The sequence below is a fragment of the Grus americana genome, chromosome 16, assembly GCF_028858705.1.
Source record: "Grus americana isolate bGruAme1 chromosome 16, bGruAme1.mat, whole genome shotgun sequence".
Classification (NCBI taxonomy): Eukaryota; Metazoa; Chordata; class Aves; order Gruiformes; family Gruidae; genus Grus; species Grus americana.
In genome coordinates, this window is record NC_072867.1 from 8,567,201 (window position 1) to 8,589,213 (window position 22,013).

At 36.0% G+C, this 22,013-nt stretch overlaps 1 protein-coding gene across 10 annotated transcripts in view; it reads right to left on the minus strand.

Moving 5' to 3' along the window:
- Positions 1-1,809: 1,809 nt before the first annotated feature.
- TXNRD2 (thioredoxin reductase 2) overlaps positions 1,810-22,013 on the minus strand; it is a 36,970-nt gene continuing 16,766 nt past the window's right edge. For 7 of the 10 annotated variants that reach the window (XM_054844477.1, XM_054844485.1, XM_054844484.1 and 4 more), the window contains 6 exons: positions 16,307-16,443; positions 10,866-10,961; positions 10,537-10,629; positions 9,204-9,275; positions 7,281-7,378; positions 1,810-5,016 (listed from right to left, as the gene is read on the minus strand). In XM_054844477.1, the coding sequence (XP_054700452.1) occupies positions 4,893-5,016; positions 7,281-7,378; positions 9,204-9,275; positions 10,537-10,629; positions 10,866-10,961; positions 16,307-16,443 (620 nt within the window). In that variant the 3' untranslated portion in view covers positions 1,810-4,892. Of the gene's footprint in view, positions 5,017-7,280; positions 7,379-9,203; positions 9,276-10,536; positions 10,630-10,865; positions 10,962-13,371; positions 13,566-16,306; positions 16,444-22,013 lie in introns of those variants that run through there. The other 3 variants (XR_008579533.1, XM_054844486.1, XR_008579532.1) reach the window with 2 other exon arrangements.

The following is a 22,013-nucleotide window of genomic DNA, read 5'->3' on the forward strand; positions in this document are numbered from 1 at the left end:
ATTACACCATATCTGTTGCATGCTGCTCTGGAGGAAAAAGAAAAAAAAGGTCTGCTTTGCTGTTTCCTCATTTCCCAGTAAAATTCAAGTTTGGCACTAGAATAAATGCATGCAAACCCAGCCTTTCTGCTGGAAGAACATCAGGAAAACTTTGTGCATAAAACTAAAAAACCTCTCTTAAAAGAAAGCACACAGATCTGAAAGAATGAAAAAGTCAATGAATTTTATACAAGTTTACTTATTGCAAAACAAACTGTCTGCACTATGCTTATTAAAGGCATATTTCATTGCCTAATCATAGATGTCTATTGTACCTTTTATGTTTTGAATCATAATTGCAGTCTGTTCCCCAACTGTAATAATGAAAGACATTTTGGCATATGCTTATATTGATTCCCCTTTAACAAAGCACTTAAGACACATACTTGCATCCCACTGAAATTAATGGCCAACATTAACTTTGAGTACATTGATTTCACTGGGATTTAGACAAACAGCAATTTATATGGGCACAAAATTGCCTACTTTGTTGGATAGGCATGAGTGTCTGAAGAAAAGTCTTCAAATACAAAAGTTTCTACAATGCGCAACTGTTTTGGTTAGAAATACATTGTACTATGGCATCTATGTTTTTATCAGAATAACTGTGCTAGAAAAAAAAAAAAAGGTGTATCTGCCATACTGAAATATCTTTTGCAGCTCTTAGCCTGCAGAAACATTTTCTGGTAGGTATAATGGCATACAGTGCATGCATAAATGGGAAAAGGCAAAACTTAATTGTACATAATACCTTAGCATTGAGAACAAGCTTTCATTAGGTATAATATAAATAATGCAGTATATTCAATTCCTAATTTATAAAGATTATTGTCTACATGCTTGTCTGTTATTCTTGTTTGCTTCAGGATTAAGTGGTATATGAAAATAAGGAGAAAAATCCATCAAGAATTATGCTTACCTTATTCCCTTTTTTAGCCACTGTTCCTAACTATCCTAATTAGTTACAACCTGCAATTAAATATTCTAGGAAATTAAAACAGATTAAAAATGCAGAAGTAGAAATTCCTTTAAATATAATAAAATCAGTATTCCTTCTCAGCATCAAATCCAGGGCATATACTGAGGTAATATTAAACTAGCCTGTTTCAGAAGCTCAGCATCACCTGACTTAATAGGAACTTCTCATCAAAATAAGTGGATTTAAAGAAATAACAGAAAATTGAGATAAATTCTAACAATGTAGTCCCCTTCTTTTCTGACAGAGAATTTTCTCATAGTTTTAAAATAAGTTTTGCTAGCCATTTCCTAATTCATTTTCCGACATTTATACCTAGCAGTACCCATAGCTATTAATTGGCTTTGCTGCAATGCCAATTAGTATTTGCTAGTTTAAAACCCAAAGTGAATAGCTAACATAGAATAATTTAGCCCTGTATAATACTCTGACTGCACGTATTTCAAGGGAGTTGAACACTTGCCGAGTGTTCAAGAAGCATGTCAACACACATGGTCTGTGAAAATACCTGTTGGACCTCATTAGCTGGAATAAACAGGAAAGAATTTGAAACTATACTTACCAAGTCTAAGAGGCTCTCTTAATTTAGATTTCAAATAAGAAGGTCATCCAGCCTGCAATAATGTCCGTGGCTATTCAGTTTACACATCAGAGAAAGTATAACAGATATCAACATTTCCTTATTAAAAGGTCTGAGTCTGTCTACTTCTTCGTTTCATTAACACATACCTCAACCAAGAGAAACAGCATTAAGATCAAAAAATAAATCTTTTGTAAGCAGAAGTCATATGTATAAAATTAAGCAAACACAATCAAACATTGACTAGAAAAAAAAGATTTATTAATTCATTCATTTACAACACAATAAATATTTGGATCATACATATAAGGGACCCAGCAATGCTCAGACTTGTTTGCACCATGATGTGGTTTGACAAACAAGCCCTCATCAGCTGGCATCCTGAGAAGAAGCCTGATTAATTTAATTTTTTTTTTTATTTATATGTTTTCGCATATAATCAGTAATTTGCAGCACACATCAGTCATGTCAATTGACATTAGTCAGGCTTTTAAAAACAAATCTTAATGACCATCCCTGGCGAATCCTTCAGGAAAAAAAGCACAATCACAGTAGTTGTCATTATTCTGTCTTGCTGTTGATTCTGACATTAGGGTTATGTAAGCGTGAATGTGTGTTTTGTTTTACTTCAGGGGGGCAACAACATTTTCCACTAAATGAGGGAAAGAACTAGACTGTTGTTCAAGATACAGGATCACTTTTCATGCAGTCCACTCAAATTCTAAAACCAAGAGTGCTATTACTTCTAAGAATGATGACATGCCTTAGTTTCACACCCCATATACACTGAGGACATGTTTCCTCGAGATCTCTTTACTTGCTGTCCCAAGTCATTATTTTGAACTTTATGATGAATGAAATTAACTCATCTTTCCATTGATTTGTCTGTAGGGCCAGACAACTCGGTCTGCTGGATGCATTGGTAGGACAGAGAAAAGCAACTTTCACATGGCTAAACACCAATGTTTTAATTTATGGGTACAAAAGGAAGTGTAATAGGTAATCACTAGGAAAAAAAAAAATCTGTCATGCATACACATTACAGTTTAGTCAGAGGTGGGATGTTTCTCACAGCAAAATCTCTGTAGACTGAGATGCTCAATGTTTTGAAATATTAAGTAAAACATTTAAAACCCCCTAATTTACTATGAACTTTTTTTTGTAAACAGCTGGGAAATTCTAATACGGTTTTTGGTTGTATCATACTCATAAGACCTTTATTAAAGGAAACAGGAACTTCTGAATGTGCAGGTATGCACACATTTATATACAGATATCAAGTTTTCATCATTTCTTCTAAAGGCAGTTGCAATATTCAGGCAGTGTTTCAACAACGCTTCCACTCAAACTATTTCTTTTCAAACACAAGCTTATAGATGACTTCATAGATGAAAAATGGCATCAGCTGATAGGGAGTGCCACTTGCAGTCAAACTGTATCACTTCTTCCTCTTTTACGGACCAGAAACATGGACCAAAAATCAGGAAACTTTGTAAAGAAAGCATTTAAGATTTCTTTTGTTGTTGTTGAAGTCAGAACAAATCTTTGAAAATGGAGTATTCTAGTATCAATAAGACTGTGATAAATGGTATTATATCATATTTTAGAAGGAAGGCCTGATCACTTTTTGCCTAATTGGTTTCTCTGACAGGTACAATTCTCATAGTAAAAAAGATTCCACACTTGAAATAAACCAACCATTTGTCTGTGTTGCATGTTGCAAAAGTGAAATAGCATCAAAGAAAAAATAGCAAAGATATAAATGATCATCAGACTATTCTTCCAAATGGTGCAACAAGCAGAAGGACAGCTATGAAAATATCAAATTCCATACACAAAAACACTGATATAAATTAACTGCAAAAAAGGATACATTTTGTTTCACCTTAAGCTGATCTCTTCCTACATGCATTTTTCTTCTGTAAAGGGTGGAAGACACTATGTGACTATGCATTTCAAAATGTTGGCAACCGCAACTTGGATTGAAATTCAGTGCGGTTTGTTTTGTGTTTGCCTTTATCAGGCTACCTATTTAACAGGGTTCTGCAAAAGAATCATCAATATCAGATTTCTGTTTCTTTGTTGCCACAAATTAGCCAGCATCTCCCCCTTCTGGATAGCAGGAAAATAAGCAGAAATTTGCAACAGATTAATGCTTTTTTACTCTGGCCAATACTTCCCCCCAAAAAGTTTTCAGATAATTATTTTCTATCTTTGTTCTGAGCAGGTCCATGTCTTTTCTAGATCACTGTTTAATGTAGTTCCATTCAGTAACATGTTTTATTAAAGTCAGACCTAAATCTATTCAGATGTAGTATCCAGGTCATCAGTGAGAAAATCTTAAGAACAAACCAACAAAATACATGTGTCAGCCAAATTTCTGCATTCTATAAAACAGAAAATGCTGCATGAGTTGGATTATTAGTAGTTTTGATGCTACTTGTCAGCGTTACTTAATATATGGTGTTCAAGCTGTAATTTATGAGATGTGTCAATTTAATTTGAACAGAACTGCATTAGAGATTTCAAGAGCAGGCAGAGAAGTCACCATAAAATTCAACTCTTTCTTTAGCACCTCTGAGCTCATTCATTCTCAGCCATCACCATAACATTATGACCAGGCTGCCACTGATTAATCCATTGGGATTCATCCAGTAGGAGCACAGCTTCAGTGATAAGTGATTTTCTATTAAATTCCTGTACATATTACATTTTAAAGAAAAAAAAAAAAAACAAGATGACTGCTTACCTATTGTTACACACTCTGGGAACTTGTTTCTACTAGTGAGACAGAGTCTCAGCATTCAAGATTAGGATCAGTAATGAGCTATCAAAGTACTTAGCAGAACGTATCATCACCAAAATTCTAAGGGAGGCTCTGTCCAATTCCTAGCATCTGTATGAACATTATGTGAGACACTCCTGTTGGCAGTCAGTCATGCCAACAGAGAAACTCAAATGACAACTGCTTAATTTGTAGATGGCCTCAGATGTCACTGGCTTCAGTTATATTTACATATATAAAACTGCGATTATTCCCTAGCTCCCACCAAGAAAAAAGTTACAGGCACTTTGAAAGAGAGAGATTTGTTACAGCAGGACTGCATTGGTTTTAGAACTGTGATGGTGCGAGGACAATTTCTTTGTCTGGCTGTGAGAAAAAGCTGTCTATAGGGAGAAGAAAAAAAGATTCCTGGAGCTTGAACCATTAAAGCTGTTTCAACTCTGTTGAAGTGCCCCTGTTTTCTATAAATGTTTTGTGCTTTTTTTCCTTCTTTCCAGGGATGGTACTTAACCTCAGCAGCCTGTGACTGTTGCATCCAAGCCAGAACGCTTTGTAATGCGCAACTTTGTAATTTCTTCAGCACAGGTAGGGTGAATGCCAATTGTCTTCATTAGCTGAGGATACGTTGCACCACATCTACCAAAAAAAAAAAAAAGATCCACAAAGTCAAACACTTTGACTGTGAAGCAGCAAGAATATCCTAAAACATCAAAAGTAATTCTGCTCTTGTCCATTTTATCAGGTAGATGAGTTGCATTTATTTGTCAAACAATGCTCTCTATTATTTCTCAGGCATTTATGAAACAACATTTAAACGCCCAGCTTCACAATACTGTTAGGTCAGGAAGAATTGTCATAAGAGTTGAGACAGAGAGAATGAAGCAATTTACCCCAAGTCACAACTGAGCCTATGGCAAAAACATATGACAAAACTGCAGCCTTCAGCTTTTCTTGTACGTACATGTGTGTTGCACTAACTCTGACTCCAGATGGAAAAACACACACATACGCACAGAGGAAGAAAATCTTAATTAGGACTGCTGGCAAGAATCTGCTGAAGGAAGTAATACCAGAATATTCTTCCATGACCTTGGGGAAAGTCCGGTGCTTACACTGAAATTATCAATGTTATAAGCAGGAGGAAAAAGTCTCTCATTTGAAAAAAAAAAAAAAAACCAAACCAAAACAATACCAAAAAACCCCTTGAGCTAACATCCCACTTGCTTAATTCCTTTACTTGTTCAATACCATTCTTAGACTTGATGACTTTCCTTTTAGCTGCTATTCCTGGCAGGTCATACTCTAAGTATAGCTGAAATGGCCCTAAATTTAAGAGTTGTTTCAAGCTCTCTATGGAATAATGTTCTCTCCCTCTACAAAATACAGGGAAAAAAGCCATAGATGTCTTCTGGTGTCCCCACCTAGATCCAAAAAAGCATCGACAAGCAAAATAATCATTGCTGAGCACAGATATTACTGGAGTGCTAAGTGGGAAGGGAAGATGAAAAATCATCCTGTGGAGAGGCTGAAGTAAGACCTAATATTTGACGAAGGAGAATAGCAGCTTTTACAGCCAGTGTTCCACATTGAAAGCTCCAGATTTATGAAATACAATAGAAACCAATACAAGAATCTGACCTGTTGAAAACCTCTTACTGTGGCTAAAGTTTTGATTTCCCTCAGGCAAGGCAGAGAAGCACTCCAGTTTCATGTGCTTCCTTTTCACTGGTTATTTTGGATAAAACTTCAAAACAATGACATCCAAAAAAATGTAGTTCTAGAATCTATACCACTGGCAATTAATGGACTACAAACACATGTTGAAAATGTGTACTGAGGGTACACTGCAATCAGTGATTTCCAAGATATTCCTCACATGATACTTGCGGTCCTGCCTTCTTAATTCTTTCTGCTTTTCATTTATGCTAGTCATTCAAAGTGTAAGACTAAAACTGCAATAAAATGGTGATGATAGTTAAGAAAATGAACTAATACCACAATCGGGGGTGATTTCTTGTGTCACAGCCTACTTTCTTCAAAGAGGAGTTAAAAACTATAATTTAGTAATGTAAATATACAAATCAATATTTCTGAAGATGTGAATTAGCAGTAAGAAGGGAAATGAAAAAAACGAAGAAATAATTGTAGCACACAAGAGGCATAGCAGGAATTCTCCATTTAACCAGAGAGGACCCAGAATCATTCCTTACTTCTTCAAAGAGAGGACTTTATATTAATATTTGAGCAAAATCTTACACAAGATCAGATCACAAAGGTTCACCTACTTGGGTAAGTTTGTTGCAATTATCAGTTAGCTTCAGACAAAAGTACCTCCCCTCTCCCATCATCCTACAAAGGTTTCTTTCTTACCTTATCATATTATGCTTAGCTCATACCCCAGAAATACAAAATTCATACAAGTCCTTGTGGAGCTTTTGAGGAGCAATGGCTGTGCACATTTAAAGATTAGATTAGGAAAAGAAATGCCTGGCAGGTGTAAAGAGAGGTTTTTATTAAAAGTACAAATATTCTTTTAAAGAAGTGACTTGCAAAACTATATGGTGATTTCTTATCTTGTGCACAGAATGCAAAAGAAGCTATGCTCTGAGAAAACTAACATTAGTTAATGCATAATTTTAGTTTTTCCTTTAACTGTATCAAGCCAACAATATATTTTCCTCAGTTGTTCCTTAACTATATCCAGTATTACGGTAACTAAATCCAGTGCATCTTAATGAAGAACTGCAGTATTTTTAGTGAAAATATGTGCAATACTACATAAAAGTAACAAAAAGCATGGATTCTTTATAGTGTTGCCAAAACTAGGCAGCTATCTTTTATAATCTTACAATAACTTAAAAAGAAGGCTTTAGAAGCTAGAGACATTCTTTTGTACTTACTTGATTCCAAGAGTAAATCCTTGAATAACTTCGCCTGCATTTGGTCCAATGAAATGAAGGCCAAGTATTCGTTGCTCTCTCTCTCGTAAGCACACCATCTGAAAACAATACATTACAGAGATCTTTTCTTAGAACATTTAAAGATAAGACATGAAGTTGAATTAAATGAAACTGAAGTGCCCCAAGATCCTAGTTCAGCTGTTTCTTCCCAGTGTGCCAAGAACTTTTACGCACTTGCTTTTAAGTCTTACTGACTTCAATAGGTCTTATGCTTGTCCTTAAGCACTTTCCTGAATCGAAGCTATATTAGTGTATTTCTTTCAGACTTCAGGGAGCCACTGACAATGATAATTTGTGGTAAATTAAATACTTTGTTGTTTGTCATTTATATGAAATCCTCAAAATACCTTCTGTAAGCTAGTAACCAGACTAGTGTTATTTTGACACAGAATGGCCAAACCTGTGCAGTTACTCTCAGCAGCTAATTAGCTGTATTTCCAAAGATGACCATTACCAATTATAGCATATTTTCTGCCTTTGTGATTCAGTAAGTAAACAGTTACAGCAGCGTGTTTGGTGAGATACATTTACCACATCAGCCACATAACCTAAAAAGGAATCAAGCCTTGGAAGCAGCCAAAGATGAAGGTGAGTTAGTAAGTATCTGGGAGGGCCTGAGTCACTGCACACTTAACTTTTATTAGGAACTTAATGAAAACTTTTTAGTTCTTTTAAGGACACCATCTTTATAATTATGAAAAGAAAGTCAGTCTCTTCCTGTGTTCTCCCATCAAGCATTAAATCATCACTAATCTAATAGGTTCTGCTATTCAGTAAAGGCTTGGATTTTTTCATTAAGAATCCAAAGAACAGCAGCAATCCTGACATGGTACTTTAAATATTGAGGAGTTTTAAAGAAAAAATCTTCTTGCAATAGAGTTTGAAACTCTCAAGTTTAATGTTTGTTCATGTGTTTTGTGAGTTTAGTAAGGACTACATTCAATATCATCCAACCACTATTATGCTGTTACTACTTCAAGCTCAAATACTTACTTTCATTGACATAATTTAAAGGGAATAGCTAAAAAGAAGTAGCATCACCTTGGTTGCACTGATACTTGGGACAGTTAAGGCAAGCTACTAAGGCACCTACACAAATCAAATGTAACAAAATATAGTTAGAAAAACTGGTTGCAGCTATTGACAATGGATATTCCTTACATAACACAACAGTCATAACATAATAATTTGTGATGGACCTACCAAAATTACTACATTTATTCAAAAAAAGATTGTTCTCTGATATTGAGGAGAAAAGAAAGAAAAAGAAAACGATATATTCTACCAACACCACACTTCACCTTATATAAGATTCTCTACTATGGGCAAGTGCATCAAAAACCCTTTCAACACTGAAGCAAGTGACTTGCTCTAGAAGAAGATACATTCAAGTCCAACTCTTTGGTCTAAACCACAAGGTTTTTGTTTTCACGAGTAAGACTGAACAGTTACTCCAGTTTTGTAAGCCTTACGCTTCATTTTTTTTGAAGGTAGCATAGTTTCCCCAAGAGATGGCAACTCAAATATTACACATAACTAGTTAAGAACTTTTCTGGGGGAAGCAGAGATTAATCTATAGAGAGTTTGGAATATGTCTTGGGACTTTACAAGCAGTTCAAAGATGGTATCAGTCAGCAGAATGTCAGCTCTGAAAAATGCTAATATCGGTAAAGCAATTTAAAGATGCAATGGGATATGTAATAAATATTAAACATTTGAAGTTACGCTACAGAAACAGGCTGTCACCAAGAAAATATCTCATCTGTCTTGAGAGGGTTTTTTGCTAAATAGTCCTCCTTAAAGCTGGCTGTACCATATCTCTTGGTTTAAGTTAAAAGCAAGTTAAAAGCTCACAACACTCACTTTCATATAGCATTGAGTTGCATCTCTTTCAGCCACTGTAAACTCTAAAGGTTTATAATACGCATGGTATACCTGGTGGGGAAAACAGTAACATTAGAGAATACTATTATGTCAAAGCCTGCTATTTAGTATTATAATGATTATTATCAAATACATATTTATAATGTTGTAGAAAAAATTTATTTATTTATAGCTGGTTCATTATTTTAAAGAAAAATATGGAAAGCACAGTAAGACTTGAACACAAACCTTTCTTAGGGAACCATTAGATTAAAAACAAAACTGGGGAAAAAAAAAATCACAAATAATCATGTTACTCAATTTAGTGCCCCAAATTAAAAATGTTAGTTTTGTTCCTTTAAGCTTCTCCCAAAATACCTTGTTTACTGAAAATAATGAAATACAAGACAATCCAAACTGTAATTTTTGCATTCTGACTAGTAAATGCTTATTTTTTCATTAATGATTTTGCCTGAGGCTCCAAGCTAAATCCATCAGCTGAACTTGCTCTCCAATACATACATAACATCAGCATCTTATGACACGCATACCTTAATCAGATGAGAACAATTGTTTTACAGTAATTTATATCATTCTAGTTGGCATTAGCATCCAGCAACCAGATAAGAGTTCTGGAACAGATTTTTGAAGTATAAACTATATTTCAGAATCATAAAAGACAAAACTAATAACTGACTGGACATGAAGTATTGTGCTTTGTATTTCCATAGCTTACTGAGTCATACACTGTCAGTCTTTTTGATGAGTGAATAAAGGTAACACAATACATCTTTTCAAGGGTGACTTGTTTGACTTTTGTCTTATTATATACTGATTGTGAATTTCTTCATCATGAGTACCTTAATTTCATTCCTCATATCAGAGGGCTGGGTGTGAATATATGCCATAACAGATTTCTTCGTCAATACACAATACCTAGGCATATTATATCAAGACATTTTAGCCACAAAGACACTTAGCAGCTTGTGTGAATATTTCTGGTGACATCCCAAAAATTTAGACTAAAGAACCTGACCAGCAATTCTGACAATTAAAAAGAACATAACTGTTATTTAATTATGCTGCACAATATAGCGTACTAAAATGGCAGCTAGTCATACCCAGTCAATAATTTTAAGACCACTAGGTAGCAGTTTACATTGTGGCCTGCTGCAATACTTTTAAAGTCCTGAGCTTTTCTGAAGACACCGACTCCCTAACTGCAAACATAGTATTTTGGGGACCAAAAATTTTGCCTGATACAACAGTGAAACTTCTGTCTTTTCATAGTGCAACTCTGATAACAACTATAAAATTAAAAATGTTTTCATACCTCAACATTATCTGATCCATAACATTGCACAGCCGCTTCTTCCGACAGTCCAACACAACCATATTCCAAGGGAGTGAAAACTGTAGTAGGTACCTGCTTGCAAGGAAACAGACAGTGGTACTGTTAAACCATATGAAGCAGAGGCATGGCAGATACAGGGGAGACTTTTGCATGACTGAGAAGCATAGCTCTGTCACACACATCAACTTTGGCTACTGTCAAAGCTGGATTCCAGATGACAAAATGCAATTCTTTAAAACTTCTTAAGGAAAAAAAAAAAAAGGTGTAAGATTTGGTTTTTATTATTGAAAAAAGAAATAACAACTCACATTGTCATAGTCCATCAATTCTGAAGATTGGCCAAAAAGACGCTGAGCCAGCAGTTTTCCTGCAGCTATTGCTGTGGGTGTTAATTCAGGACGGCCCTAAGGAGAGTGTGCAAAGCTTTGTTTTAATTAAGAGAAGTAGCATCCAAGGATTTCTCCTGGGACAATGGTCAGAGGAAGGCCAAATCTTTGGAATTCCAGCCTAGTAGCCAGTACTGCAAATGGAGAAGGCAGTAGTTTTTAAGTCTCTGAGTGCAGTATCTGTCTTGATGGAGGGGAACAAATGCCATGAATGAAGGTCAAAACCTTATATCTTATGTCACCCCCTGAAAAGCAGAAGATACTCATATGCTAACCATTCGCTTCCCCCTTTCTTTCCATAGTAAGTCATCAAGAAATTTTTCAGATGGTCTTTTTAAAGCAGGAAAAGCCTAGTATAAAGCAAGTGTTTTTATAACATCAGACCTTTTAAAAAAAAAAAAAAAAGTTGTCTGTCACATTTTTACAGAACACAGATAGAAAACTTAGCTATTTGTAGGCACTATTACTGATTTCCTATGTTGGTCCAGGATCAGAGAAGTGGAACGCCAGCTAGCATTGCTAGCACTGCAACCTATAGGTCAAGTTGGTCCTGATCTCAGGCTCTGGTATTAGAGAGAGGCATGAAAAGGATTGCTATTGGCAAATGTTAACTTCCTGCAAGCGAGAAATGGAATGATAGCAGGATATGACCAGGACATGCGCCAGTTCAAGCCATGAGTCCTGGCTACTTTTTATATCCAAACAGGACTATGGAATGTGCCAGAACCCTAATTTTGTGTGCCAGCACAATACCACTGAAGCATCAGAACTCCAGTGCTAGTTTTAAGGAAGCTAGAAGTTTTTGCGAATTGAAGTAAGGCATTAATTAGATCTAACAAACTTCATAAATCTAGTAAAAAAACACTATTTAAGACTTCACCCAAGACATATCATCAAGATGCTTGTCTGACATGAGGGCAGAGGTCACAAATCTAGAAGGAATGATGTGGAGACATAAGAAAACCATAACTGAAAAACACCTTTGTGGGACAACAGGGAATGCTTTATAAAACATGTGAAGTTTTGATTCATACTAGTCCTATCTAGATAGAACACTTGCCACACTCCTGCAAAGCCCCACTTGGAGGCAGTCATCCAATAAGCCCTCAAAACCAGTCTTCAGCAGAAACTAAAATAAGGATTCCCTGAAATGTTTTTCAAACATTTTTTTCATTAAAAAAACCCCAAACTTCATTTCATGAAGAGTTTTAGCATTTACTCAAATCCATTCCTCTTTTTGAGCTTATCTTTTCTGTATGTTGCTATATAGATTCTGTACATGGTAGTAGCCACTATTTACTTCTGTACACATACGATATAAATTATCTGCATATTAATATGCATTTATGCTTTTATCTGTAATAATAACCACTTAAGTTAAAACTTCCATTGCAAAAAACCAAACTGAAACAACATTACATCTAACCTGATAACAGAAACTACAATTTAATTGTTAATGAAGACTAACCTATTTTTCCCCACAAATAATAAAACAAACATAACAACGACCAAAAAAAAAATCACAAAACTGCAAGTAAGTCTATCCCTTTTTTCCACCCCTAAGATACATCAAGTCATGTTTTTTTTCAAATGTAGCATTTAGACTTTCAAGTCTGTAACTGTCATTTACCAGATGAAATTTGCCATTTGTTTTTTCTTATACACATTTGCCTGAAACATGTCTGCCAATCATTTCTGTAGCAGGAAATACAGATGTTGTTTTGGCATTCCAGAAATGAATAGAAGATTGGAACGAGAGATAAAATTGTGAAAGCACTGCCATGCATTCCATAAAACCCAACTAATTACTAAAACATCCACGCAGATAAAGCCTAATTTCTCATAAACAATGACTTAAAGACCTTCCTTGGTAAATATTTGAAATGAACATTAACTTTGCAGTCATGTTTAGAACTACTCTGCTGATTATTATGGATACGAATTGTTCGTAAGAATCCTCCAATGTATTACACATTTAAACGAGACTGCTCCTAAGAGAGTTTAAAAAGCTTTGAAGTAATGTGTATTTGTTCTAGCACAACTCTTTTTGGTCTTATTTCTATTCAAAGCCACACACTGTACATTCCACCTTCTCTACACATCTTTGTTATAACACCCTTTGAAATATGACAGATGTAGAGCAGCATGACCATATGATAAACCTCCTTCTGAGAGAACTTCTTTATAGTGCGTGCCATTCTTTTCAACAAGAATACTACTGAAGGAAGAATTTTAACACAGAATGTTTATATCAGCAGTGAAAAAAAATTTCAAACTAAAATTCCAGCTTGATCTTCCTCATCCTGATTACAGAAGATGAAAATGCCTAAATGCAATTTCACCTGTCAGTTGAAAATAATATTTTGCCAAAGCCTGAAAAATATTTTTTGAGGGTAGACCAACTGACTGACCTCTGGAAGGATTTTTTTTCCCCTTTTCTCCAAATGAACAGCTTGGATAACATTAGGATTCCATTTGCCATACAAGGGTGCAACAAGACACCCATGCACACATAGTTTCTCATTTGTGCCAGCTGGGTATGACTCCTAAATGAAAACAGTCATTCTGAGCATATCAGGAAACTCGCCTGTCCCCTCTCTCAATCCTCTTCGAGCCAGGCCACTGAATTAAACAAAACAAAACAACAAAAAAAAAGGTAGCAATTTAGTGTCTATTCAGTGTGGCGTGGTAAGGGAGTGAGGAGGAGGGCTTGAGAACTACTTGCAAAGGTATGAGCAATAGCACTTTATGGTAGCAAAGTGACTGTGACAGGGAGAGAACAGAGCAAAGAGAAATCCTGAGCAGGAACACTGGAGGGAAAAAAAATAAAATCTTATTCTTATAAGTAATATTAGGGATCACTGATGATCATTCACAGGAAACAAGATTCCCCTTCTTGTGCTCTGTTGGTAGGTCTCACCCAGAAAGTATCACACACCAAGCTCTACAGCTTCCTGGTTCTTAGCAGGACGCACTTGATTCTTCTGTGTGTATTCTTTGAGATGTGGGCCAACACAGAAGTTTCTTTCGCTGCTGGTTCCCATGCCAATTAAATTTATTATCTAAATTAATTCTGCTTTCAGAAAAAGACAAAATTTATTTAAGTATTCAAATAAAATAAGCTTTATTGCTTAGCAAGTGGAATTACATGGCTCACATTGTACTGGAGTCAGACAAGATAATGGCAATAATTCCTTCTGTCTTTAAAATCTATAATTTTTTAATTCCCTATGTTGAGCCCATATGCAGATGAAACCTTAAGAGAATATTTCTGTAGAGCACTGATTTAACTCTTCAGTTTTTCCCCCAACTGTGCACTAGACACAGTATAAAACTATGTTGCTGTTTTTAACACTTACATTTAGAAGTTCCTATTGAACAACTCAAGTTCAAATATCTGCACTAATAAGGACAAAAGCAGGAAAAGGTAATCAAGTTTTAACAACAAAATGAAAGTGACAAATAAATGAAGACCTGATTTTTTTAGATCCAGTGTAGGAAAGAGGAGAGCATCCTGCCTCCAACTTTATATTTCTTACTTAAATAAATCCTCAAAGGGCAGAAGACAAAAAGCACCCAAAAGGAAATGACTTGCCCAAAATAACACTGCAGATTGGCAGCAAAATGAGTAACCAAATCCAAGGCCCTGCCAGCATCGCCTCTAACAACTGCTTCTTGGATGAAATTAAAAAGAAAAGTTTGGAAAGCAGGAGGCCCAAGCAAGGCATACATCAGAGACAAGCAGGTGTAGGAGGTCACTGTGAGCAGAAAGAGGACTTCAGGAAATATTCCAGAGCAAAAAGTGACAAGTACAGAGGGAACCTGTATGTGAAGTGAGAAGAAAGGAGAGGAACTGTACATAATCCCAAAGCTCTGAGTGACTGGACAGGACAGAGAACTATGGAGAGTAAGAAAAAACAGGAGAAAAAGCTGAGCAGGAAAGAGTTTTAACACAGTTTAAAAGGAAATGGCAAGTCATTCACATGAAGATGGAGACAGACAGGAAGAAACACATGTCTACATACAGGGGAAGAGGTCAGGAATGGTCAGCAGATTTATGAGATTTAAGTGTCTCTGGCAGTTCCAGAGTCCAGTCAGAAATTTGCAGGGCTATTCCCAAGATATTATGTAACCTGTTACATCTCTTAAACTCAGAGCACCTGTAGGGTTTATAAATTTGAGACATCTTTAAAAGATTTTAAACATGGCAGAATGAGAAATCTTTTAAAGGTCTCTCAAATTATACTATACACAGTGCTTGGATATTGCTACACTATTTAGATTTACCAGACTTTTAAAACAGATGCTTTCACTATATCAAAAAAAGTCTTGTTAGGAAGGCATGTGCTCAATTCCATTAAGTTCAACAACAGGTGAGAGAATTCTGTATCTTGCAATGCCCGGCCTCTCTATTCTACATATTGCCCAAATTTTTCAGCTACAGCAGACAGCTGATGAAAACATCCTCCTGTAACTGTACAGTTCTGAATCCAGATAAATATTATTTTTTTATGAAGACAACATATTTGAAGATGCCCAATTTACAGCAGATACTCTGACTTCTTCTGTAAACTGAAAATTGAGGGATTGAAAGTATTTGAGTGCATTTTGATCAGCACAAGACATTCTTGTCATAGATAGCTGTAGATTATCAATAGCACTAGATTAAGGCCACAGAATTCTGGTTTTGCATCTATAATAAGTAAATTATTTTGCTTATGTTATAATGTCCCCTCCTTAAAAAAAACCCAAAACACAAAACCCAACAACAGACCTCATGTTTACTTGGCATAATCAGCCACAAATCATGAACAGAAGTCAAACGCATTTAGTATTTGCAGCAATTACCTTTTCTTATTCTAGAGGAAGATAGTTTTGTCAGAAGCATTTTATGTCAGGCAGCAGAAATGCTGTCTTGTGACTAGTCTCAATTAAACCCCAAAATACTAAAAATGGAATTACAGAACTTGTCACAGTCATTCCCACTAAGTGTATTCAACTCCAGAAGGTAAGAACTGCTTTCACTCAGCATTCACAGGCAATATGAAGTCATATGTCTCGAGTGATAAAAACATTATTAGAAAGATAAATGAAGTGATAAAGACATTATTACTAGCCTCTGACCAATGATGCATTCCCTGATAAACATCAGTAATAATCTCTAATGCTCAGATACTTCACAAGATCCATGTGAAGGAAATTACTGACCCAGGTGGCTGGCATAAACACTACAGCTCTGCAAAATGAAAAAGAGCAAAACACTAAGATATATGCTAGAGTATGACGACATCTGGGGACTAGTTATTAGTCAGGAACAAAGTTGGCTTCCTGTTATTGTAAAATAGTTTATGTAGACTCAGTACCTCTGTTATGTCTCCAACTGCATAAATGTGAGGAACAGAAGTCGCTTCACTGGCATCAACAATGATCTTTCCAGTTTCAGAATTAGTTTTCACTCCAACTCTCTCCAAATTGAGGGTTTCAGTCTCAGGGGCTCGGCCTTAAGGAAAAAATAGAAATTAAAGTAAAAAAATATTGGTAAACTTCAGCAGTGTTAACCTAAAAAGCTGGTATCCTCCACTGTAGGTTTCCAAGAACTTTGTGCTATTTAATAGTCCAAGTAGAAACATGACAAAACTTATCTCATTCTGAAAAAGCTGTAAGGGTAGAAAGTATAGATATGAATTTCTTGGTGAAAGAACCTCTACTACTATTGTCTTTGCTCAGAATATTTCAGAGAAAGTTATCCTTTAAAAATGCGCAGGACAACATCCACTGCAAAAAAGTTCAAAAAACCACATGGTTTAATATTTATTGCACATTCTAAATTCAGTTTCCTAATATAGCATGAATACACGTACAACAACTACGCAACTTCTACACTGAAAATTTCCAATAAACATTACCCAAACGACACTCAATACTAACAAACAGCCTATTGTGCTCACTTGTGGATAAAAATTAACAACACTGCTGTTCAACATTAAACATTCCTGGAGTCCTCTTTTCTTGTTATCCAATACACTTATCTTAAAGCTTTTTTGGCTCCCTCAGCTTGGATGAAAAAGTTTACCAACTTTGCTCTCAAGTCCTTAATGCTCAGTTATTTAGCTCAGCTCTGTATTTGAGCTATTACTGTAGTTTAGAAACACCTTTCCTAGGGTTTAGAAACACTATTTTAAATGGATTTAAAAACAAATGAGGCAAATTCTACCAAGCCTAGATTTTATTACAGCTTCTTCTTCCAATAATTTTAAATTATCTTGTCTTTAAAAAAATATTTTTGTAGTGTTTTCCACTTAGATTACCAAAGTCTTGATAACATTACACTGAGCTTTCTATAGAGTATCTAACCCAGGAGTTGGAATCTTAAATCCTATCAAATTTTTCAAATGTATTTGAAGGTTAATAAGCATAGCGCAATTATCAGGTACTCCCAAAATTTCTAGGGACGTACAGGATTACATAGAAAAGTTTACCTGAATATGTCCAAATGAAGGAAATTTTATAACATTGCATCCATTTTTAGAAGCTATAAATGAATATGGATATATCTACATCTACATATATAGGTCTCCTTTGCGTCAGTCATGATTTTGTATTTGATGTTAATACAGAGTTATAGCAAAGCAAAACAAAAAGGGAAATGTGTTTTCATTATAAAAACAAGCTCTTTGATGTTAATGTAGGAAATTATTAAACAAAAGGAAAACCTGGCTTGTCAATACAGACCTAATTATATGTAAACATATGATTCACTGCTTTATACATCTGCCATATAGCCAGGCCCCCCAAACAATGTCACATCTGAATGCCTCTGTAAAGACTTCTGTGTATTAATTTCATCTGGTGAAACCAACACTTCCTCTGGGAGTACTGACTGAAGCTGTCGGCACTTGGCTATCTGTCTGTCTTCCCTTCTGTTGTCCCCATGGGATGTTGATCTGCTGTTCCTTCTCTGCCCCCTGCTCCCCAGTTCTGATGCTATCAGGCAACAAAAATAATAAACCTCCAGGACCTTATCTTGGCTCGGATGTGAAACAACTTCCTACCGTTGTATTTCTTTGTGTATTGAGAGTAAAGCCTGGATATTCTGCAAATGGACAACTAATGGGGTTTTCTAGTTTCCCCTTTTTCCTGCCAGGCAGAGCCAAGAGAAAGCTTAGCACGCAATGGTAGGCACTGAAAGAGGAAAAAAAGAAAAACTGTCAATAGAGTCATTTAAAGACCTGTGACAACAACAGACAAGTTTATCAAATCTGCAGGATAACACTTAACCTTTCGATTCCAGTCTATTTTAACATGTGTACAGCTTGGTATTAATAGCTAAGAGTTACAAAAAATCTGTTGCTGCTCATAGTGAAATTTCTCTCTCAACTTTACTACCTAAATATTATTTCTGAAAGCAAAAATAAAACTTTATAAAACTGAAGTGAAGCTTTATTGGCCTTTAGCCCCACGCTGGCTCACCTCCATAAGCCAGAATTACACTTACTGATCTTGCTTAACCTCAAATTCAGAAGCTTAGATTCATGATTATCCAATGTGTCTAGGTAAGTTTTAATGTAAAATGCAGGAAATTCTGATATATCTCAACATTCACTTACTTGTACTGCAGAATCAGTTCTCACCATTCCTCAGTAGTATTGGATCAAAAGGCCATTTGTAACTTAAGTTTTTTACATTTATAGCTCCAAGAAAGCATGAGTTTACAGCTTATTTCTAAGATCCAGAGGGCAATACAAAACTATACCAAATCGTACCAGGTACACAACACAGAGATGCTCCCCGTGCCCCCACTAAAGCCAGCACATATGCTTTTAGTTTGAAGATGTCCACTGCCTTGAAACTGCCACAGAACAAGCAGTGTATGATTGTATGACACAAGACCAGATTTAGCTTTTATTCAAAACAGCAAGATATTATGCGAGACATCTAGAAGAAAGGTGCCAATTCAAATCTGACCCTTAAAAAGGTTACCTGACTCTTGCACTTTTAATACCACATCATAATCTCATCTGTAACAGACCCATACAATAACCACACAGCTGTGAAAACCACACAGATCCCTACTTTCAGGGCCTGCCTCCATTCACTTTTAACTTTAAAAAAAGAAAACAACAGCTTTTTGATCTGTTTTTGTAAAATCTAACAACATGGCTGCCAGTCATCTTAGCTACAGAGAGTGACAGAGACTGGTTAAAGCATTCATCTCGGATACGTGCTAGGCTGGTTATATTGTGATGTGGCATTTCTGTCCCATCATGTGCTGAGGGACTCTGACAATCGCACACAGAATAAGGCGAAGACAGTATCAGGCTGCTGTGACCTTCAGGTTCAGGACCTTCAACAGTGGAGACTGAAGCAACTAAACTGAGAAGAAACCATAGGAATAGGCACAGTCAAGTAAGTAGCAGCAGTAAATGTGAGTGACAGCATACTCTTGCATACAGTAAGATTTCCCAGGGTGATAAAGGTGCAGCTGACAGCAGACTTTTATAATGGGTCTTCTGCAGTCTCTTAATCACAGAAGCTGGAATGTCTGTTTGCCCCCCCAACATTTGAAAAATCCAAATTAGAGCCAACCAAGCATGTTGTTATCAGGCATGACACTGCAAATGGCCACTGTGAGGATACTGCAGGGTAACAGGATGGTTCTTCTGGCATAAAACTTAAGCCCAATAGTCTTCTCTACTTCTTCCCTATACATTGGCATTTTGACACATCACTTCATAATTTTACCCAATCCAACATCAGTTTGACCTTAATCAAAATCTAATCTGTGTTCCCAGTCTTGATACTCTCTCTTGTCTTGTTTTGGGTGCCTGACACACTCCCCAAATTAGTTTCAAGACCACTACCCCTTCTCCTTCAAATCCTTCCTCAAAACCGAAAAGGTGTTCACTAAAACAGCACCAGCTGATAATGACTAATAAAGACCAATTCAGTGTAACTAATGTTCAGATTACGAGAAAATATTGACTACAGTAGGAAAGATTAAAAAAAAGTTCAGAACCCTGACTACACTGATAGTGTGCGCCAATTTTACAAGGATGTTTTCGAACATTTCATTCATTACTGATAAGCTTTCAGCATGCCTGCCCTAATTTGAAAAAAATCTGACCCTAGTCAGTGCTGGCGTAGTAACTGGTTGTTTGCCAAGTCTGCTAAGCTGTACTATCTCTTGTAGCATTGACCAGTAATACTTATTACACAGAGGAGTCATCTCAGCAGAAAGATTGTGGCAGCCATGGCGCAATCACCATCCACTGTACATCTGAAGTTACTTGCATATGGAGACTTGTTGCTTTCATCCTGCCCAAACAGCAGCAACAAAAAAAAGCAACTCCAAGTGATATGCAACTTAAATGAAAACCTTACAGCATGGGACAGACTTCTAACAATTCTATTTGTTTTGTTCTCAAGGTTCTGTACAAGGTAAAGTGGGCTGGAAACATTTTCTGAGAAGGTACAGTTCAGCTTTACATTAATTCTCCCACACTAAGCTTTCTTTAATCATGGTACACCCCTAAAGGATGGCTCTGCAGTCTCAAAAACCAGTACCCAACCACCATTCCCAAGTGAGGTCATTGGCTTCAGTCTCCTAGACACTTACAGATGAACAGAACCTATATTCCGTAGGAAATGTCACAGTAATTATACTGGTTTCATGAAATTACTTTAGAGCATTTTCCACCATGGTTGGTTTGTGGTTTTTTTTTTAATTTATACCACCATTTGGATAAAGGCTAGCCATCACCTATCAACTCAAATAGCACCTTATAGTTCTGAATCCAAAACATTTTCCCACATGCAGATTAGAAGCATAGTCTAGCATCCTACTTTTCCTCAACATGAAGAAGTGATTTTTGTAGTTACAAGCTGATAAAATAAGTAGCATAAAATAAGAGCTACACTCAAAGTTTATGGGTAGGTTAAACAAAAGAAAGAAAAATTACTGTCCAAGCCTCTTTCAATGCAAACAAATTACTAGCACATTAAAAATAGCCCTGTTGAATAAAATCTGACTGAATGTCACTAAAACTAGATATTGGGAAAAAACCTAAAAGCACTGGCTGATGTAATGGGAATGACAATTTTCATTAGGACTGCAGAAACCACTTCTTACCAAGACAGTAATGAATTAAAATTAATGAGAAAGAGGCACGGGAAGTTCAGAACAAAGACCCAGAGCCTCAGCAAACCACATCACATTAGCACTAACAGTTGTCTGAGATCAACCAAGGTGCATTATTTTTCACTGAATAGTTCAAAGGTTAAAAACTATATGGCAAGATTTTGACTGCAAAGCAAATCTAAAGCTCATCCCCTTTTCTATAGGGGCTGGCAGAGATATGCTCACAGGAGATCACAGCAATATTTTACCATATGGGACTTTTCAAAGAAAATCTCCAAACAAAATTTCTGTTTTCTTAGTTAATCCAAACTGATTTGGTTGTAAGACTTGAAGAAAAATACTATTAAAAAAAAACCTGTTATGTACTTAACCCTTTCTTAATATTGAACAGCAAGGATCTTATTTTACTGCACTACAAAATGAATCTGCCAAGCATCCAGTCTGGCACAAAGGGCAATGTTTGATAGCACATGATGTGCAACACCTGATACCTGTTCAGCTTTACATTGAGCTAGTTATAATTCCTTTTTATAGCAAAGATTATACTATTTCAAAGATACAGTGGCTTTTCTCTAAGCTTATGAATGCAAAGGAACTTGAGAATGGTTGTTGCACTGCTCTCATCAGGGAGAATACTCTTTTTGTAAAGCTAAACTTAAAACTTGCTACTGGTTATTGCTCCTTCTGTTAACAATTTACTAGCACACAACCTCACTTTCTCTGACAAACTAATTCCAGGATATTTTGTAAACACCTCCTTAGTTTAATCATCAATTCAGTGTTGCTCCTCTACACAGTAAGACCTCATCAGATATGTAGTAACTCAGTATCTTTTCTAAGGACTTTGTGAATAATCAAATTCCAGTTACACCAGTGATCATTTGCAATCTATTGCAAATTCAAAAGGAAATGCTACTTGCCAATTCCTTTTA